The sequence below is a fragment of the Prinia subflava genome, chromosome 8 (assembly GCF_021018805.1).
Source record: "Prinia subflava isolate CZ2003 ecotype Zambia chromosome 8, Cam_Psub_1.2, whole genome shotgun sequence".
Taxonomy (NCBI): Eukaryota; Metazoa; Chordata; class Aves; order Passeriformes; family Cisticolidae; genus Prinia; species Prinia subflava.
The window spans coordinates 16169304-16190645 of NC_086254.1; the positions used below are offsets into that span (position 1 = coordinate 16169304).

Below are 21342 nucleotides of genomic sequence, written 5' to 3' on the forward strand. Positions count from 1 at the left end.
GGGGCTGGCAGAGCCCGCTCGGTGTCACCGGGGCTGGCAGAGCCGCAGCCCGGGCTCCGAGCCGGCCCCTCACTGGCGATAGAGCTCACAGAGCTCACGGAGTCATGGAATGGTTTGGATGGGAAGGGACGAGGGGGAATATCCAGTGCCACCCCTGCCATGGCAGGGACACCTCCGCTGTCCCAGGCTGCTCCAAACCCTGTCCAGCCCGGCCTTGGGCACTGCCAGGACACAGCTGCTCTGGGCACCCTGTGCCAGGGCCTGTCAGGGTGGAATTCCCTCCCAATATCCCATCTAACCCTGTCCTCTGGCACTGGAGGCCGTACCCTGTGTCCTGTCCCTCCATCCCTTATCCAAAGTCTCTCTTGATGTTTCTTGTGGGGTCCCTTCAGGTCCTGAAGGCCTCTATGAGCTCACCCCAAAGCTTCTCTTCTCCAGGCTGAACAATCCCAATTCTCTCAGCCTTAATCCCCACATCACCTCACCGGCAGCTCCCAAATTCCCAGCAGGTTCCCAGCCTGTCTGTGTGAGGCAGGGACGGCGATGGAGCTACACCCAGGAGGGATTTGGGTCCCGTTCTCACACTGTGACAGGATGAATGATTGGCCTTTGGGGTTTCCATAGAGATCTGGTGGGTTTTTAGCACCAACCCTGGCTTTTGCCAGCCTAGAAGGGAAAAGTGGGAAACCTGATTAACATCCAGCTCTTCCTGAGAAACTGTTAATTGCCTTTTGTTTAATTACTTAGCGGGGTTGAAGACAAGGAGAAGAAAGTGCTGGAAAACCTCTCCCAGTGCAGCGTTTCACCCCAAACACTGGAGTTACCCTGAAGATCATCCCGTCCAACCCCTGGCCCTGCACAGACACCCCAGCAATCCCACCGTGTCCCAGAGCACTCTCCAAAGGCTCCTGGAGCTCTGGCAGCCTTGGGGCTGTGCCCAAGCCCAGGGGAGCCTGGGCAGTGCCCACCACCCTTGGAGGAAGAACCTTTCCCTGAGCTCCATTCCAAATCCTGGCACAGCCCCAGCCCTTCCCTGGCTCCTGTCCCTGCTACCAGAGCGGAGATTGGAGCTGCCTATCAGGAAAAAGCTGCAAACTGCAATATACTTATATTTATTATTATTATCATTATATAAAAGGTGTTTTTAATAACCAATGAGTTAACAAGCAGAAGGGGACACAAACACTGACCGGCGGAGGAGGCCTGGGGGGTCTCTGGGATGTCACTGCCACGGAGCGAATCTTGGCCAGGAGATCCCCCTCCCCCGACCTCCCTTCCCCGGGAACCGGGGCACCGGGACCCCTCCCCATCCCCATCCCCATCCCCATCCCCATCCCCATCCCCATCCCCATCCCCATCCCCATCCCCATCCCCATCCCCTTCCCCATCCCCATCCCCATCCCCATCCCCATCCCCATCCCCTTCCCCATCCCCATCCCCATCCCCATCCCCATCCCCATCCCCATCCCTCCTCTCCCAGAGCGCAGCCTTCTCCGGGAGCCCCTCAGCGCCTCCCTTTTCACCGGGGACGGCCCGCAGGGCCCCGGGACGGCGGAGGAGCCTCGGGCCGAGCCCACCGGGCCCTGCCCTGCCCCGGGGCACCCACCTGCCGCCATCTTGGGGGCAGCACCCACCGCCCGCCCACCCGCTCCCCCTCCCGCAGTGCTCGCGGGGCCGCCTCCATCCCCGCCCCCGCCGCTCCCGTCCCCGCTCCCGCCGCTGTCCCCCCGGTGCGCCCCCGGTTTGCGGAGCGCGGCCCCTTTAAGACTCCCGGGGAGGCGTGGCCTGCAGGGGCGTGGCTCGGGGGGGCGTGGCCGTGCGCTGGGAGCGCGCGCGACGATTGGGCGGCGCTGGAGGCGCGGACCCGCCCACCCCCGGCGCGAGGGCGTCACGTGACCCGGCGGCGGCGCCCGGCGCGGTGGACGCTGGAGGCCCAAGATGGCGGCGGAGCTGGTGGAGGCGAAGGTGAGGGAAGCGGCGCCGCCGCCCCGCCCGCGGGGCCCGGCCGGCACCGGGCGGCTCCCGGCGCGAAGAGACGGCGGGGGGCGGCGCCGCGAACCGCGGGGGCGGCGCTCCGGGGCCGCCCTCTTAGATTTTTACCTCAGAGACTGCCCCGCCCCGGCCTCAGGGCCGCAGCCCCCACCGGACCTCCCGGGGCCGAACCGGCCCCCGGTGCTGCCCGCCCACCTCGGGGCTGCCCCCGCGCCGGGCCTCCCTCGCTAATTCCCGGGGTTAAGGCTCGCTGGAGCTGCCCGCTGCCCGCTCCGGGGGTGGGGCGGCTCGCTGTGGAGCTGTCCGGCGGGCGCGGGTCGGGGCAGCCGCTGCCACGGCCGCTGCCGGGGGCACGGGCGGCCCCAGGGCCCCTCTGGGGTGAGGTGAAGCAAATCCACGCTTGGCAGTTGTGTTTCCGAGGCGGTTTGTGCCTCGCTTCAGCCCCGGGGGACGGGACCGGGAGGTTTTCCCGTTCCCCTCGGGATCGCGGTGCTCTGGTGCCTCTGTGGGAGCCGGGAGCGGCCGGGGGCTGCCGCTGCCGGGGCCGGTTCAGGAGCAGCGGCAGCGGCCGGGGAGCGTTCCCTGGAGGTGTTCGCAAGGAAGCGACCCCCGGGCAGCGCTCCCCGCCCGCAGGAGCAGCTCCTCGGCAGGGATGGGGCTGGATGGCTCAGGAATCCCAACGGGAAAGGCTTTTTGAGGGAGGCTCTGCCTTCCCCCTGCTATTCCAGCGGGGAGAACGCGCTTCCCAGGCATTTGGGAAGTTCATTGTGGTCGTCCCAGGGGTTTTTGGTGGGGTCTGAGCCGTCCCACAGGAGGGTTCCAGAGAGGAGGGACACCCCGGAGTGTGGGGATCCCGCAGTCCATGTGCTCGCTGCTCGCACGGGCCAGGTCCAGCCCTCGGTTCGCTTTGTCCGGGGTTTGTTGTTGTGTTGCTGCTCAAATCTCATCGTCCTGCTGGGCATTAATTCCTTCAAAATGGGAACTCTGGGCTCCAGCTCTGCTCTCCACCCCCGGAGTCCTGGGTGAGGGGCTCCAGGAGCGATTCCCACAGGAGGAATTGCTCCTGTGCTCCTGGGATGCCCTGGTGCCTCCTCCTGCTGGGTCTTGATGAATTTATCTTTGCAAATACACCTTTTATCCTCAAATCCCTCGGGGAGAGCATCAGTGTCTCCATTTCGTAACACAGCTTAATGATCCTGGTGGGATTTGATCAGGCTCCGTGATCTTGGAGGTCTTTTCCAACCTTAATGATCCCGACTCTGTTTTTTAGTTGAAGAAAACTGAGGCACAAAGTAGATTTCTTTGGGGTTTCACAGGCGGTGTCTGGTGGAGCAGAGCAGAATCCAGAGCTCTGAAATCCCGATTTTCTGGCAATTAAACATCTTTTCTCCCCTCTCTAGTCATCAGTCTTTTTTCCCCTCGTCAGGGATATTTTGGGACTCATCACGACTCCCAGAAGTTCTAACTACAGACAGTGACATAACAGCTTTTGGGTTTTCAGATTAAATGACATATGTAAGGGAAAAGGAGAAAATCAAATGGCATTTTCTCGCTCATCTAATTCCCACACATCCAAAAGTGGCTGTGAAATGTTTCTGGAAACAGTTGTAGTTTTCTTAATTAAAGAAAAAATATAATCTGTAGCTGGTTTATTCGAGGAAATGATCAGATTCTTAGATTATCTTTTATACTTTCTTTTTAATTATTAATTCAAGCCTAGAGTAGAGGATGGGGAAGATCTGCTGGATCTTTGCTGCTGGGGTTGTTTTTAGTGGAATTTCTTCTTGAATTCCCATATTCCCCACAAACCAGGAAGGATGTGGAGTGAATATGTTTGGATATCTACCAAGTTTATTTCCAGGGCAAGTTGAATTTTCCAAACTGGGTGGGTTTTTTTCAATTTTAAGGCTGTTTGTTGTTTAGGGAACTGAAATGCCAACCTGGAGCTGTGGGTTTAAGAGGAAGAATTCCTGGTTTATTACGGGAAGTTGCCTTGTGGCCTTTGACTCTGCTGAATTGGCACAGAGAGGGAATTTTGGGAGGCTGAGCTGGGTTTTGCTGCTTATCAGACACTGGAATTGATAATTCCAACGTGACACCAGGGCAGCTCCTGCCTGGGAGCACAGGGAAGGGCTTCCCATTGTTGTGCTGGGAACACACTGCTCTCTAATAATCTGAATATCCTTCCATGCTCTGAAATATGTGTTTTTTAAAAGATCCTGTGGGTGCAGGGAGGATTCTGGAGGGGTTTTCCCATCCAGAAACCCAGGCCTGGTGGCCCCACTTCACCTCAGCCTCACCCAGCTCAGTGATTTCCTTCCCGTGCCTTGCACTGACACCTTTTGGGATGAAGTTTTCCGTGTTTCCCTGGGGATTTTGGGTGCCTCAGGCTGGTGAAGGAGCTCATGAGCTCTTCCACCAGTGAGGCCTCTTGGTTTAGATCTTTTGAGGTCGCTCCTGCTGCCAGCTGAGCTGCCTTGAGGATGCTTAGCATCTGTCAAAGGGATTTTCGAGTCATTTGATGGCTGTGCTGGTGATTTTGTCATTCAGGTGATGTTTCAGTGTGCGCTCTCTGTCTTTGTGTTGCTCAAACAAGAACTGGGCACCAAAACCAGGTGACAGCAGAGGGTTTGGGGTCTTTCTTCGAGTGGGAATTTTTAACGTCTTGCCTTGTAGTTATAAAGTGAGAACTGCACCTTTGCCTTTTATAACTATGAGAACATCTTTTAATTTTTTATCCCCCAGAACATGGTGATGAGTTTCCGAGTCTCAGATCTTCAGATGTTGCTGGGTTTTGTTGGCAGGAGTAAAAGCGGACTAAAACACGAGCTAGTGACCCGAGCTTTGCAGCTGGTGCAGTTCGACTGCAGCCCCGAGGTGTTCAAGAAGATCAAGGAGCTCTACGAGACTCGGTACAACAAGAAGGGCTCGGAGGCGGCGCCGGCGCCGCACCGCGCCGAGGCGCTGCCCCTGCACTCGTCCTACGACCGCGGCAGCGCCGTGGGCCGGACCCTGCCCGGCGCCGGCATCGACTACCCGGCCCTGTACGGCAAATACCTGAACGGACTGGGCAGGCTGCCCCCCAAAGTGGCCAAGGCCGAGGTGCGCCTGGTGAAGCTGCCCTTCTACACCACGCTGGACGAGCTGCTGAAGCCCACGGAGTTAGGTGAGTGTGGGGGGTTTGTCTTCATGAGGGGTTGTGAGGCATAAAGTGTCCAGGAATGACATCTGCGTTTTCTTAAGCACAAACTGTACAAAAATGAGACCACATCTGCACCTTCTTAAACATAAAGTGTCCAGGAACTACATCTGCGTCTTCTTAAGCACAAACTGTACAAAAATGAGACAATATCTGCACCTTCTTAGGCACAAACTGTCCAAAAATGAGACAATATCTGCACCTTCTTAGGCACAAACTGTACAAAAATGAGACCATATCTGCACCTTCTTAAACATAAAGTGTCCAGGAACTACATCTGCACCTTCTTAGGCACAAACTGTACAAAATGAGACAATATCTGCACCTTCTTAAACATAAAGTGTCCAGGAACCACATCTGCATCTTCTTAGGCACAAATGGTCCAAAAATGAGACCATATCTGCACCTTCTTAAACTGTCCAAAAATGAGGCCATATCTGCACCTTCTTAAACTGTCCAAAAATGAGACAATATCTGCACCTTCTTAAGCACAAACTGTACAAAAATGAGACAATATCTGCACCTTCTTAAACATAAAGTGTCCAGGAACTACATCTGCGTCTTCTTAGGCACAAACTGTACAAAAATGAGACAATATCTGCACCTTCTTAAGCACAAACTGTCCAAAAATGAGACCACATCTCCATCTTTATAGGCACAAACTGACCAAGAACCACATCTGCACCTTCTTAAGCACAAACTGTCCAAAAATGAGACACATCTCCATCTTCTTAAGCACAAACTGTCCAGGAACCACATCTGCACCTTCTTAAACACAAACTGTCCAAAAATGAGACAATATCTGCACCTTCCTAAGCACAAACTGTCCAAGAACCACATCTCCATCTTCTTAAGCACAAACTGTCCAAAAATGAGACCACATCTCCATCTTCTTAAGCACAAACTGTCCAGGAACGAGGTAGCACCTACATTGTTTTGATTTTTAGCCCAATAACCAAAGGTGTGCAGTGCAGACCTTTTCACCCAATTAGAAAATAAACCACCCAAACCCGTGAAGAAGAAGGACTCAGCCTACACCCTAAATCCTCCATATTGCCCTACACACATTACTGTAGTCTAAAACCTTGAAATCTGAGTTTCCAGGGTTTCATTTGCGTTGATAAAAACTTTGTTTTCCCTAAAACCTGTGTTTTCTCTGGAGTCATGTGCCAGGAGAGGCTGGTGGATGTGGTGCTGAGACTCCTCCTCTCTCCCCTCGTGCTCGGAATTTAGAGGAATATTTATCTCCAGGCTTGCCAGTGCTTAAAGGAGGCTGATGAAAGAGGGAGAGCAGCTTTTTACACAGAGGGAGAGTGCTGGGAAGGGGGAATGGTTTGAAAAAAGGAGGGATTTAGAGGGAATATTGGGGAGCAGCTCTTCCCTGTGAGGGTGGGGAGGCCCTGGCACGGGGAAGGAGGAGCTGTGGCTGCCCTGGGACACCTTGGAGCACCCTGGGACAGTGGAAGGTGTCCCTGCCTGTGGGATGATCCTTCAGGTCCCTCCCAATCCAAACCCAAATCCTGGGAATTCTCCTCAGACCTGGAATGGGTCACTTTGGCATGGAACTCACCTTGTTTGGTTCGTGTGGATTATGGAGCCATATTCTACATTAATGTTGGTTTTCAGCATGAAAAATCCCTGACCTGAAGCATCCAGTGGATAAAAGACACCTCAAGCTGTATTTTTGTCTATTTTTTGTGCCTGTCTCAGTTATCTGTGTGTGTTTTGAGGGGTAACCAGTAAAACTGGAAGAAAAGCTTTTTTTCCCTGAGGTGTGGAGACTGACTTTTCATTATTTTAGTTTGGAGAAACAAAGAATACTGTTAGCTGATGTTAAATAGAATGTTCTGGTAGCAAATCCAGCGTGTCCAGAGGAGTTGTGTTCTGCTGAGTGTCTCATAAATTCAGGTGGTAATGTCAGAATTCTCTACCAAATGATTCTACAACTCGAGCTGGTCTGGCTTTGCTGAACAGATATTTGTTGTGGCTTGGAGGAAGAAAATAGATGAAGATTTGATTGTGCAGAAACAAAAAGAAAAAGGACTAATTAGTCAGATTTTATTTAATTTCTTCCTCATTTGAAGGCATTAATGCTGTGACAAAACAGCTGAGCGGTGACAGAGTCGAGCTCAAACACTATAATTGCGTGAGGAATGGTTTGTTCAGTGTTAAATGTGTGACAGTCAGCAATTCCAACGTGGGGTTTTGAAGGAAAACAAATTCCCAAGAGGGGGAAGCACCCAGAGACAGAAGAGCCTGGATGCACTCGCTGGGAGCTCCAGGTTTTGTTCTAAATTGTCATTAAAGCTCCCCTGCACCAGCTCAGAACCGAGGGCTCGTTAGTGCAGCCTCTCCCCGGGGTAGGTGACACCTCCCGGGGCCACCCCGCTCCCTGCAGGGCTCCTGCTGCTTGTCCTGATGCTTTTCCTCCTGCTTTTCTTTTCCTGCTGCTTGTCCTGCTGCTTGTCCTGCTGCTTTTCTTTTCCTGCTTTTCTTTTCCTGCTGCTTGTCCTGCTGCTTTTCCTGCTGCTTTTCTGCTTTTCCTGCTGCTTTTCTTTTCCTGCTTTTCTTTTCCTGCTTTTCCTCCTGCTTTTCCTTTCCTGCTTTTCTTTTCCTCCTGCTTTTCTTTTCCTGCTGCTTTTCTTTTCCTGCTTTTCTTTTCCTGCTGCTTTTCCTGCTGCTTTTCCTCCTGCTTTTCCTCCTGCTTTTCCTCCTGCTTTTCCTTCTGCTTTTCTTTTCCTGCTTTTCTTTTCCTGCTGCTTTTCCTCCACAGAGGTTTCTGTTTCTCCAGGAGGAGCTGGGCCCCAGCAGAAGTTCAGCCCTCACACCTGCTCAGGTGCCCTGAGCTTGCCCCTCCCAGCTTTTGGGCTTCTTTTCCAGCAGCATTTTGATTTTTGTATAAAGGAAGGGTGAGCTGATATAAATGCAAAAATAAACCATGAGCAGCTCCTTACTGTTCCTAATCAGGTTTGCTTTGTCTTTGTGTGGCTGAACAATCAGCAGGACTGGATTTATGGACAGTTCCTTAATCAGAAACATTTAAATTACTTTTTGTTATTGTCCTTGTCAGTCATCACTTGCTAAAAATACCTCCTGCAATGCTTTATTTTCTGCTGGCTGTTTTTGTCAGGAGATATTTGCACGGAAACTGGAATTAAACAAAAGTTCCATAAAGATATCTTAATTCTTACTTTTAAAATTTATTTTTGGAAGCTCCATTTGCATGTGAAAGCAGAAAAGGGACCAAAGGGAAGCACCTGGAGTGACTCAAGTTGTCACCAGATCTTCCAAGAGCTGCTGAGGTTTTATCCTTCCTTCATCTCCTCTTTTTCATGCACTTTCCTACTTCTGGAATCCTGTTGCCTTTGAATAACCGTGCAGTGGCAGTGAGGCAGAGCAAAACACCCAATTCTCGCTAAATAATTTTGAAAAAGCTGTTTTAGCACTTCCTCTTTGTGTTCCTCCCGTGACTTTCGGCAGCTCGGGCTCTGAACTTTGCTTAGAGACACAAAACCAAAAATAAAACGTGTTTGGATTGAAAGGCTGCAACAAAAGTTTCCCACGTCTCAAGCTTCATTTTCCCCACATTAAATGCACTTGATGTTAAAATTATCAGTGTGCAAAAGGCCACAGTTAATGCTGGGTTCTTGTTAAGCCTCTCTGAGGGTGAGCTGCTGTCCCACCCTCAAGGTCAGGGGGTTGGAAGTCCTGTTTTGTCTCTTCCAGCTGCTTTTTGTGTTGCTTTTTTATTATCTGAGCTAATCTTTTTTGTTGCTGGGGTTGTTTTCTTTCTTTTCCAGAGCCCGCCTGCTCAGTCTGGTTGGGTTTGGGCTTTTGTGTCAGGCTCAGGTCTCCTCCTGGGCTTCTTGAGGATGTGGTCACACTGACACCACTGCTGTGGTGAGCTGATAGACCTTGAATTGTCTGAGGGGAGGAAAAAATCATTTAAAAACAGAGAAAAATCCAATCCCAAACCCGTGCTGGTTGTACTGAACAGCGAGCAGCAAATGAGCAAAGCTCTAATCAAAGCAGAATTCCCAAAACAGGTGAAAACTGGAATTCCAGGGTGTGGGAGAAAAGCAGACTGGGAGATAAACAGAGCATAACAATCACCTCGTGCTCAGAGCTGCTGTTCTCAGTTTGATGGACGCTCTTCTCTTCCTTCCTCAGTTCCACAGAATAATGAGAAGCTCCAGGAAAGCCCCTGCATTTTTGCATTAACACCGAGACAGGTGGAGCTGATCAGAAATTCCAGGTACTCCTCTCTGGGTATTAACAGTTCAAGAAAATGCAGCTGCATCATTCCACAATTCCTCCGTGTTCCCTGCCTGTAGAAGCTTTTGTTCTCTGCAAGGAAACAGGATTTGTGTGAGGACATCAGGCTGCTCCTCGTGTAAAGCAAAGAGCTTTGGGGGGAGTGGGAGCTGCAAATTCACCCCTTCAGGTCCTTAAGTTTCCCTTGTGCTGCTCTAATCTCCCCCCGGTGCACTGGGGCAGGAAAAGGGGATGAAATCATGGATGACCTCAATTCTCTGCTGTGGTGTGAGTGTCTGCGTGCCAGGTTCAAAAGGCAGAGTGTGGGGCTGTTTGCATCTGAAAGGAAACTTCCTTGGTGGGGAGGAGGCTGCAGGAGCTGCCCGAGGAAACAGCTGGGATTAGGATTTACCCTGACCTCTGGCAGATTTGCAACTTTGGAGTTGAACAAAGGCTCCCCTCAGAGGTGCCAGTGCAGGCAGGGAGGTTTCCTCTTGGCTGACCTGCTCCCTTCAGGCAGAAGAACGCTCCAAAAACTCAACATAAAACCTTTAAATGTTTCTCTTTATCATAAAATAAAGAGCCAGAGGAAGAATATCTTGGTTATTTTGTCTCCTGATGAAATACCCTTGTTTTGTCTTCCATGGCATTCCTGATTCCAGTTAAAATCCTGTCAGGAATAGCCCTGGTGGAGGTTGCAATATTCACAGTGGGACCTTAATATTCAGTCCCTTGGTTTGCATGAGCAGCTCCAGCTGAATAATTAAACACAGGGAGCCTTGAACACTGTCAGGTAAACCTGACCTTAAAACCCAGTTTTCATAAATTCTCACAAATCACCAGAAGGCACCTGAGCAGTTTTAAAAACCCAGAGAAAAGCTGTGGGTTGGTGCATCAGGCAAAAAGAAAAAAAATAATTACAGGACCATTGATATTTGCAGGGGGAATTGTACAATTTAAATAAAGTTCTGTGAGGTAATTTTTTTAAAATTTAAAAAAATTGGAACAGCTGAAGTTCTTGAGTCTGGCAGCTGGTTTGGGTGATGTTTTGGGGGGTAGGGATTATGTTTTTAACATATGTTCTGGATATCCAAATTATGGATATAATTCATATGGATATAATTAATATGGATATAATTAATATGGATATAATTAATATGGATATAATTAATGTGGATATAATTACTCATGGTTTTAACATAATTAATGTGAAGTTTCTGTTCTTTCATTTACCAGGGAGTTGCAACCCGGCGTGAAATCGGTTCAGGTGGTGCTCAGGTAGGTCTGGGCTGGGTTCATTGGACATCAGGGGCAGAGCAGGGGAGGAGGGAATGTTCCAGCAAGTTCCAGCATGGATTTCATGGCTCCTGAGAGAATTTCCAGGGAACTTTTTGTTCCTGGGCCTCACGGGAGCATCTCAAACTCCACTTTTGAACCTGGAGCAGAAAGAGCAGGGTCCCACCTGGATGGGCCCTGCTGAGGGAGCCTGGATTTGGGTGGGGATTGGGATGGGGCTGTGGGAGCTGGGGCTGTGCAGAGCATTGGGATATTATGGGATGTGTTCTTCCTGCCCAGAATCTGCTACACAGACACCAGTTCCCCTCAGGAGGACCAGTACCCTCCCAACATCGCCGTCAAGGTGAACCACAGCTACTGCTCCGTGCCGGTGAGGACGGGGGCTGGGGAGGGGAGCTGGGGGGAAATTTGTGGAGTTCAGAAGGAAATTGCCTTTCTGATAAATGCCAGACTGCAGGAGTGCAGTGTTTAGTTGAAAGCTAATTTTTAATGGACTAGCCATGTTGTTAAAGAACTGTTCTGTGTAAAGGCTCGATCCCTGTTCACTTTGTGCTCCTGCTGTGTTCAGCTCCTTCCCCCCATCCCTGAGACCTGGGGCTGAGTGGAATTTAATGCAGCTCATCAATGGATGTACCTTGAGTAAAAAATAATTACCTGTATTTCACCTTCCTTCTCTAGGGCTACTACCCCTCCAACAAACCCGGGGTGGAACCCAAGCGGCCCTGCAGGCCCATCAACCTCACCCACCTCATGTACCTGTCAGCGGCCACCAACCGCATCACGGTCACCTGGGGCAACTACGGCAAGGTGAGAGCCTGGGGGGTACCCAGAGCCCCCCAAAGAGCCCCCAGAGCCCCCTGGAGAGCCTCCTGAGCACCCCCAGGAGCACCCAGAGCCCCCCAGGGAACATCCAAAGCCCCCCAGGGAGTGCCCAGAGCCTCCCAGGGAACATCCAGAGCCCCCCAGGGAGTGCCCAGAGCCCCCCAGGGAACATCCAAAGCCCTCCAGGAGCCCCCAGAGTGCCCCAGGGAGCCCCCTGAGCACCCAGGGAGTGCCCAGAGCCCCCCAAAGAGCCCCTAGAGCCCCCTGGGGAGACCCCTGAGCACCCCGGGGAGCCCCCTGAGTACCCCAGGGAGCGCCCAGAGCCCCCCAAAGAGCCCCTAGAGCCCCCCGGGGAGGGCCCAGAGCACCCCAGGGAGAGCCCTGAGCCCCCCAGGGAGCCCCTAGAGCCCCCCAAAGAGCCCCTAGAGCCCCCCAGGGAACATCCAGAGCCCCCCGGGAGCGCCCAGAGCACCCAGGGAGCCCCCTGAGCACCCCGGGGAGCCTCCTGAGCACCCCCAGGAGCACCCAGAGCCCCCCAGGGAACATCCAAAGCCCCCCAGGGAGTGCCCAGAGCCCCCCAGGGAACATCCAAAGCCCTCCAGGAGCCCCCAGAGTGCCCCAGGGAGCCCCCTGAGCACCCAGGGAGTGCCCAGAGCACCCCAGGGAGCCCCCAGAGCCCCCCAAAGAGCCCCCTGAGCCCCCCGGGGAGGGCCCAGAGCACCCCAGGGAGAGCCCTGAGCCCCCCAGGGAGCCCCTAGAGCCCCCCAAAGAGCCCCTAGAGCCCCCCAGGGAACATCCAGAGCCCCCCGGGAGCGCCCAGAGGCCCCCAGGGAGCGCCCAGAGCCCCCGGAGAGCCCCCTGAGCCCCCCAGGCAGCACCCAGAGCCCCCCAGGGAACATCCAGAGCCCTCAGGGAGCCCCCAGAGCCCCTCAAAGAGCCCCAGAGCCCCCTGGGGAGCCCCCAGAGCCCCCCCAGGGAACATACAGAACCCTCAGGGAGCCCTCAGAGCCCTCCAGGGAGCGCCCTGAGCCCCCCAGGGTGCCCCCAGAGCAGCCCCCTGACGCTCTCCCCCCTCTCTCCCCAGAGCTACTCGGTGGGGCTGTACCTGGTGCGGCAGATGACCTCGGCAGAGCTGCTGCAGAGGTTGAAAACCATCGGCATCAAGCACCCGGAGCTCTGCAAAGCGCTGGGTGAGTGGCTCAGGGAGGGCCTGTGTGCAGAGCCTGCTGGGGAATAACCACCACCATCCCCACCTCTGCTTCCCTGCAGCCACATAAACCCCCCTTTTTATCTGAACAGAGTCGCTGAGCTGTGTGTGAGGCGTGGCAGCTCACCCCAAAGCCGTGGCAGCTCACCCCCAAGCCGTGGCAGCTCACCCCAAAGCTGTGGCAGCTCACCCCAAAGCCGTGGCAGCTCACCCCAAAGCCGTGGCAGCTCACCCCAAAGCTGTGGCAGCTCACCCCAAAGCCGTGGCAGCTCACCCCAAAGCCGTGGCAGCTCACCCCAAAGCCGTGGCAGCTCACCCCAAAGCCGTGGCAGCTCACCCCCAAGCCGTGGCAGCTCACCCCAAAGCCGTGGCAGCTCTCCCCAAAGCCGTGGCAGCTCACCCCAAAGCCGTGGCAGCTCAGCTCACCCCAAAGCCGTGGCAGCTCACCCCAAAGCCGTGGCAGCTCACCCCAAAGCCGTGGCAGCTCCCCCAAAGCCGTGGCAGCTCACCCCAAAGCCGTGGCAGCTCACCCCAAAGCCGTGGCAGCTCACCCCAAAGCCGTGGCTCTGTAGTTGCATTTAGGATTTGTGCCGGTGTCGTTGTGGCTGGAGGGGCTTCAGGCCTTCAGCTGGGTCAGTGTGAGCAGCACGGGGATTTCCAGAGGAGGTTTCTGGACCTTGGTGACAGTGTCCTGCTGTCCCAGTCCCTGCGAGGCCGTGGGGTGGCACTGGGATGTCACCAGCAGCACTTTGATATGCCTTGAGAGCTTCAGAGAAGAGATGCTTATCCCACACCACTCAGGTAAATCCTCCTGGTATGAGGCACATGTAAAACTGGAAATGAGGGGGAATTACCTTGCCAAGGTGGAATCTGACTTGGAGCTCACAAGTGTGGAAGATTCCCAATTTTTCACGTTGCTGGAGAAAACCTTATCATTGTTGAGTTCTGCATGGGAGAATTGATCTCGTCATCCTGATGATCTTTAGAACTGTCCAGATCCTGGAAAACTCTTCCCAAGGATAAGAAACTGTCAGGGAATCCCAGGATGGTTTGGGTTGGAAGGACCTTAAATCCCATCCAGTGCCACCCCTGTCATGGCAGGGACACCTCCCCCTGTCCCAGGGTGCTCCAAACCCCGTCCAGCCCAGCCTTGGGCACTGCCAGGGATCCAGGGACAGCTCTGGGCACCTGTGCCAGGGCCTGCCCACCCTGCCAGGGTTTCTCCTGCTCATCTTAACCTCAATTTCCCCCTCTTGAAGCCATTCCCCCTTTTCCTGTCACAGTTCTGATGAGGAGCCCCTTTCCAGCAGCCCTGGAGCCCCTCCAGGGACTGGAGCGCTGCTGGGAGGGCTCCACTGAACCTTCTCTTCTCCAGGCTGAGCTTCCTCAGCCTGTCAGTCCTGGAGGTGCACTGTAGTTCACAGGGCAGGTGTAATTCCAGGTGTACCCAGCCTGCAGACACCTGGATTTTGGGCAGGGATCAGTTGTATTTGGTGACTTTAAATAAAGCCAAATAAGAGCAGTGTCTTACATCAGGTCCTTTGTGTTTTAATGCTTGGAAGTTGTTTGGATATCCGGAACTGGCCAACCTGAGGAGCTCCTAAACTTTGCTTTTCTAGCTCTGGTCTGCTCTGCAAATAATTCCCTGTCACTGAAGCTGCCCTTTGACTTCAGTCACATCTCACTGCTGACTCATCTTCCTTTGCATAGAATTCTGCAGAAGTTAATACAGGAACAGGTTCTGGCTTTGGATCCAAAATCCTGATCAGGAGATCCTAGAAAATTCTCCTTCCCATGTCTCCCAGTAATTGATGCACAGAGAAGGCTCTTACAAAGAACTTCATAAAAAATTAAGCTTGGATGAAAAGACTCCTAATGTGAGGAAAACAAGCCCAAATCTTGTAATCTCCTGGGAATTTCACATCTGAGAAGTCACTCTCTAATTAAAGCTGGGTGTTGCAGAGCTGCATGTAGCCTCATTGTCTGGAGACATCTTGTTATGATCTGAAAAGGTCAAAAGAAATGCTTGACTTGCTCCAAAGAAAAACAGTGATGGAAGTGTCAGAGGCAGCTGCAGGCAGCAGTGGGAGCAGCAGCTCCTCCTCAGGACTTGGGGCGCAGCTCAAAGCTCATTTTGTTGATTTTTGCACCTTGCTGTGGGACCTGCACACGTGGGACCTGCCCATCTGCTGCTTGCTTTGATTTCCCTGCTGCTCCTCTGGGCTTTCCTTCCAGGCTGCAGCAGCAGGGGCAGGATTCCTCCTTTCCTCTCGTCTGATTCTTCCCAGATCCGTGCTGGGTGGCTGCTGGGCCTGGTTTTGCGTGGCTGCCTTGCTCTGAGCTGTCTGCCCGGGCATCTCTGGGCCCTTTGGTGGTTCCTGTGGAATGTTCTGGAATAAAGGAGGCGTCCAAGGACAGCCCAGCAGTGCTGAGAGGAAGCTTGAGAACCTGCTGGAAGAGGGATGGGCTGTGTTTTCCCTCCCAGCCTGACTGTTTGCTCACTTGTGGGTGCCCTTGCTCTGAGCTGGAGGTGCCGGGGGCAGACATTGCCCCATCCTGCTGCCACAGAGCTCGGGAGGGAGTGAACCCCACCATGCCCGTGTGCTCCTTCCCTCCCCGGCAGGGAAAAGGATCCCCCCACACCCCGGGGCTGGGCTGAGCTGCTTCCCCTGTGCTGCAGAGCGTGGCAGGGGCTGAGCTTTGATAAAATGCTGTGTGCTCTGCTCTCCCTGCAGTGAAAGAGAAGCTACGCCTGGACCCCGACAGTGAAATCGCCACCACCGGCGTCCGGGTGTCCCTCATCTGTCCGGTGAGTGCCTGCAGGGCCATCAGGGAGCTGCACTTTGGGTTGGAGGGAACCTAAAACCATCCAGTGCCACCCCTGCCATGGCAGGGACACCTCCTGCTGCCCCAGGCTGCTCCAGCCTGGCCTTGGGCACTGCCAGGGACCCAGCCACAGCTCCTGTGGGAATTCCATCCCAAACCCTCCCCACCCTCACAGGCAGGGAGTTTGGAATTCCTTCCCAAAATCCCACCCAAATCCACCCTCCTGCAGCCTGAAGCTGTTCCCTGTGTCCTGTCCCAAGTCCCTCTGAGCTCTCCTGGAGCCCCTTCAGGCTCTGGAAGGAGCTTTCAGGTGTTCCCAGAGCCTTCCCTGCTCCAGCCTGGCCTTGGACACTGCTGGGGATGGGGCAGCCACAGCTCCTCTGGGCATCCCAGCCCTTCCCCACCCTCCCAGCCAGGAATCCCTTCCCAATCTCCCACCCTGTGGCAGTGGGAGCCATTCCCTGTGTCCTGTCCCTCCCCAGCTCTCCTGGAGCCCCTTCAGGCACTGGAACCCAGCTCTCCCAGTCTGCTCCAGAGCCAAGGAGCCCCAGCTCTGTTCTACCCTGGTTTTGTGGAGAACCCAAACCAGGGCAGCTTTGCAAGCTCTCAGATGTTTTTCCTGCCGGGGTCTGGGGGGTTCTGGGCCGGGTGGGGGTCCTGGGCCGGGTGGGGGTCCTGGCTGATGCTCTGCTCTCTGGTCCCACAGCTGGTGAAGATGCGCCTGTCGGTGCCGTGCCGGGCCGAGACCTGTGCACACCTGCAGTGCTTTGATGCCGTCTTCTACCTACAGATGAATGAGAAAAAGCCCACATGGATGTGCCCTGTGTGTGACAAACCTGCCCCCTACGACCAGCTCATCATTGATGGGTGAGTTTTGCACCTCTCTGCCCTTTCCCCTTCCTCACCGGCTGCAGCATCCAGCTCTTGGTTGAAGTTCACTCTGAAACTATTGAAAGTTTATTCTGTTGGTGCATAATATCCCGATTTCGGTGTGTTAGAGCAAGTGGGAATGTGCTGGGAGGGAACAGGCTTGTGGTGCAGCACTTTTGGGGTGAGTTTGGAAGCTTTGTTGGGAGCCTGCTGTGGGCTGGGACCACCAAAAACCTCGTGGTGCTCCCAAGGACTGGTGGGACAGCACACGTGGGAAGTGATCTCACCCTCCTGGCTGTGTGATGGGCCTCCACTGCAGGTTCCCTCAAGAGCAGGGGGAGTTTGGGGGATGTTTGGGGTGCCTCCAGCTCCCCAGCACAGCCAGGTGAGCAGACCAGTCTGTCCCAGCCTCACCCGCAGCGTCGCTGCCGTGGTGGGCCCTGGGCAGATGCAGGAGCTGTGGCTTTGCAGGCAGCTGGAGCAGCCTCAGCACAGATAACGTGTTTGCTTTGTCCCCTGGCCAACCCTGACAGGAAAATCCAGTTCCCTGGAGATCTCTGACGGGGGAGGGATGAAGGGGAAGCTGTGAGGGGTTGGACTGTGGGACCCCCACGGGTCAGCCGTGCCCGTGTCCTGCAGGAGGAGGAGCAGGGTGTCCCTGGGGAAGGCTCAGCAGGCCTCTGTCCCTGCTCAGGGCTGGGTTTGATGCCAGTTCTGTTGGGTGAAGCCCTCCCCAGATTCCCTGGAAGCGAGAGAGGGAAGCTGGCACTCAGCTGGGTGCTGGGAGTCAGGCAAGAGCCAGAGGCTCCTGGGCAGGGAGGGAGGTGTTTGCTCAGCTCTGGGATCCTCGGGGCCTCGTCGGCCCTTTGGGAGCTGCAGCTTGGTGCTTGCTGTGCTGCTGATGGGATTGGCTGTGGGAACAGTTCCTGCAGGAGCTGGGGAAAGCTGAAACTCTCCCTCTGGGCTGCCACAAAGGTTTCCTGACCTTGGAAGTCTTCCCACAAGGAGTTCTCCTTCCTCCTGAAGGAAAATGCTGGAGTCCAGGAGGGAGTGAGGCCTGGCAGAGCAGCATTTCCTAATAAACATCTCAGGCAAACGGTGGGACACAGGGAGTAAAGCCAGTCCTCAGTTTCTCTGCACTCAGGGCCTCATTCCAGGTGTATTTTCATGGTTTCCTGGTGTTCCTGTTGCAGGAGTGTTATTCTGGTGGCTGCTGTGGAGATTTGGGAAATAAAACTAGGAAGGAAGGGAAGTGCTGCCTGTTGGATGGCCGAGTTCCCGATGCCAGAGGATATCCCACCTTTGGCTAAAGCCTGGCTGGAAACGTCCCTGGGAATGTCCCCCGGGATGGGGCAGCAGCTGCCTGCCTGGGAAACTGGGTGAAGAGGCAGAACCGTCTTTAATTGCAGCTAATTAAGCTGGTAGTTGATGGTTTGGGTGCACGGACAGGAAGGGCTGGGATGGGTTTGCACCGCTGGATTTATGGGGGATAAAGTCCCTGACTCTGGGGGCTGCCAGCACCAGATCCCTTCACACGAGGGTCCCTGCTCACACCCCGCTGACCGCCAGAGGTGACAGCTCCTCCTGTCCCCTGCAGGCTCCTGTCCAAGATCCTGACAGAATGTGAAGATGCAGATGAGATCGAGTACCTGGTGGACGGCTCGTGGTGCCCCATCCGAGCCGAGAAGGAGCGCAGCTGCAGCCCCCAGTGCCCAATCCTGGTTCTAGGTGAGTCTCCCTGGGGGAAATCACAGAATTCCAGGACGGCTTGGGTTGGAAGGGACCCGCAGGATCATCCAGTGCCATGGCAGGGACACCTTCCACTGTCCCAGGCTGCTCCAAGCCCTGTCCAGCCTGGCCTTGGGCATTGCCAGGGATGGGCACCCTGTGCCAGGGCCTGCCCACCTCACAGGGAGGAAGAATTTCTACACAAGGAAGAATTTCTCCCCAGTATTCCCTGTGGCAGTTCCCTCAGCCCCTCCCTGTGTGCTGTCCCTCCATCCCTGGTCCCAAGTTCCTCTCCAGCTCCCCTTTAGGCTCTGGAAATGGCTCTGGAGTCTCCCTGGAGCCTTCCCCTGTCCAGGCTGCCCACCCAGGGGTGCTGAGTGAGTGTTCCCACCCCTCCTGCCCACCCAGGGGTGCTGAGTGGGTGTCCCCACTCCTCCTGCCCACCCAGGGGTGCTGAGTGAGTGTTTCCCCCGCTCCTGCTCACCCAGGGGTGCTCAGTGGGTGTTTCTCCCCTCCTGCCCACCCAGGGGTGCTGAGTTTCTCCCCTCCTGCCCACCCAGGGGTGCTCAGTGGGTGTTTCTCCCCCCCTGCCCCGCAGGTTCCTCGGATGTGAACGGGCTCCTGCCCACCCCCAACGGCACCGGCGAGAACGGCAAGGCCCCTGCGGACGTTGTGGATTTAACACTGGACAGCTCATCCTCGGAGGAGGACGACGAGGAGGAGGAGGAGGAGGATGACGAAGATGAGGGACCCCAGCCCAAACGACGCTGCTCTTACGAGAAAGGTTTAGTCTCTGCCTGCTGACTGCAGCCACGGCTCAGAATTCCCAACGGACAGACTTGAATACTCTGGTGCTTATTAAACTGGAGGAGGGGGAGAACGTCCTCTCCCACCTCATCTCCCTCCCTCCCTCATCTCCTGTGACTTTCCTATTCCAAATTACTCATTAAAACGAGAGAGAAAAAAGAAAAAAAAAAAACAAAAAAACAAAAAAAAAACCCCGCAAAACGACACAAACAAAACAAAACAAAAACCATTGAGCTGCTTCTTGGTTGGAAAACGACCCCACTCAGAGCCTGACCCTGAACTGGAGCCTGAAGTAAAGAAAGTGTCTTAAGCCAGGCAGGATCCTCCCTCACCTGGATCCCCTGCACACCTCCAGGACACCCACCCCTGCATCTCCAAAGCCGTGTGCAGTTCGATCCTCTTGTTAATTAACCATTCCTTAATTAATCTAAAGGTTTTGCTGGACGTGTGAGTCCGGGTTGGGGCGGGAGGGGGGAGCGGGGAGGGCTCTGGGGGGGCTGTGTGAGCCGGGCTGGGGGGGTTTGCAGGGTGGGGCTGGGGCAGGGGGGCGATGTCGGCTCGGCAGCGCACGGTTCTAGCTCGGAGCTGCAGCAGCTCTGCACCTCATGTAAAGAGACACGTTTGGAATTTTAACCCGATCCCAAGGGAAGTGTAGAGGTTTGTGCAGTAGTGACTCGTTTTAGTTGAGCAGAAGCCATGGGGGGGGCGGGGGGTGGGAGGGGAGGGCTCGAACCACAGATCTGTTGTATTTTTGAAGTGCAATAACTTTGGTGTTTTTGAAGACTGACAAGGGCTGCGCATTCCCTTTTCGTTGAGGTTGGTTCTGGAGGCGGCGGCCGTGACCTGCAGGACACCCCCAGGCCTGGGGATGGGGACAGTGACCTGCAGGACACCCCCAGGCCTGGGGACAGTGACCTGCAGGACACCCCAGGGCTGGGGACAGTGACCTGCAGGACACCTCCAGATCTGGGGACAGTGACCTGCAGGACACCCCAGGGCTGGGGACAGTGACCTGCGGGACACCTCCAGATCTGGGGACAGTGACCTGCAGGACACCCCAGGGCTGGGGACAGTGACCTGCGGGACACCTCCAGATCTGGGGACAGTGACCTGCAGGACACCTCAGATCTGGGGACAGTGACCTGCAGGACACCCCAGGCCTGGGGACAGTGACCTGCAGGACACCTCCAGATCTGGGGACAGTGACCTGCAGGACACCTCCAGATCTGGGGACAGTGACCTGCAGGACACCCCCAGGCCTGGGGATGGGGACAGTGACCTGCAGGACACCCCAGGCCTGGGGACAGTGACCTGCAGGACACCTCCAGATCTGGGGACAGTGACCTGCAGGACACCTCCAGGCCTGGGGACAGTGACCTGCAGGACACCCCAGGCCTGGGGACAGTGACCTGCAGGACACCCCCAGGCCTGGGGACGAGCCTCGGGTCACTGGCAGTGACCTGCAGGCCACACCTGGCACAGGAGCAGGAGCGGGGCAGGGGGGTCCTTCCAGAAGATGCCGGGTGGGGGAATCTCAGTTTTTAGCCAACTACCTCGGTAACTCCAATTCAGGTTTCTTTGAGTCCCGAGCCCGTCGCGGGCGGGTGCGAGGGCAGGGCCCGGGCGCTGCCGCCGCCCCGGCCCCTCCACTTCTCTGTCCCAGCCTTTGGCCCCAGAGCCAAAGCTCCTCCTGTGCTCTTTGGTGGTAAAACGTTGTTGCTTTTGAGTTTGCGAAGCGTCACCTTTTTTGACTTTGTCTTGGAGAGTTTCTGTCCCGGCCTTTGCTGTTGCCTCCCGGCTCTGGTTTGCTCTGGACCTCGCTGGCTTTTCCCCCTGGAGCTCGGGAGAGGGGCTGGGCTGGGTGGGCAGCAGGGGGGATGTCCCTGTGCCCAGTGCTGGGCTGAGACCCCACGGGTCTTGGCATTGCTGGGCACTGCCAGACCCCAAACCCTCCTTCCTTCCTTGATCCTGCCCCTCTGAGTGCCCCCAAATCCTCCACCCTTCCGTGATCCCTCCCCTCAGGGTACCCCAAACCTTCCCTCAGCCCCTGCTCTGGGCACCCCAGACCCTCCATCCTCCCCCCATCCCTCCCCAGCAGCCAGGGGGGCTCAGAGAGGGGCCTTGGTGCCTTTCCCAGCCCCTCACTCCAGAAAATTCCACACGTGCCCAATCCCACCTGGAGGGAGAAGCCCCCGAGGTCCAGCCAGAGCTGCCCTAAATCCTCGCTGGCCACTCGCCCAAAAGCAGAGACCCCTCCCCACGCTGAGGAGGGGTCCCCTGCCAGCCTGGGGGCTCCTCTCCCGAGCGGGGTGGGGGTCCCTGAGCTCTCCCTCCCCTCCCT

At 55.4% G+C, this 21342-nt stretch overlaps 1 protein-coding gene across 1 annotated transcript; it reads left to right on the forward strand.

Annotated features, from left to right (window-relative positions):
* Positions 1–1855: 1855 nt before the first annotated feature.
* PIAS4 (protein inhibitor of activated STAT 4) lies at positions 1856–19433 on the forward strand. The gene is made up of 11 exons (XM_063403481.1): positions 1856–1965; positions 4738–5158; positions 9362–9446; positions 10682–10723; positions 11021–11111; positions 11420–11548; positions 12648–12753; positions 15506–15579; positions 16303–16463; positions 18064–18194; positions 18793–19433. Exons 1-11 carry the CDS (start codon positions 1939–1941, stop codon positions 18996–18998), a joined length of 1473 nt encoding a protein of 490 aa, XP_063259551.1. The 5' UTR covers positions 1856–1938; the 3' UTR covers positions 18999–19433.
* Positions 19434–21342: the final 1909 nt, after the last annotated feature.

Excerpts from the sequence above, each read along its gene's own strand:
- PIAS4 (XM_063403481.1), top strand. The coding sequence starts at position 1,939 with ATGGCGGCGGAGCTGGTGGAGGCGAAG. Across the intron at positions 5,159-9,361 it reads GCTGAAGCCCACGGAGTTAG|TTCCACAGAATAATGAGAAG; the intron begins GTGAGTGTGGGG and ends TTCCTTCCTCAG. Across the intron at positions 18,195-18,792 it reads GTGCCCAATCCTGGTTCTAG|GTTCCTCGGATGTGAACGGG; the intron begins GTGAGTCTCCCT and ends CCTGCCCCGCAG.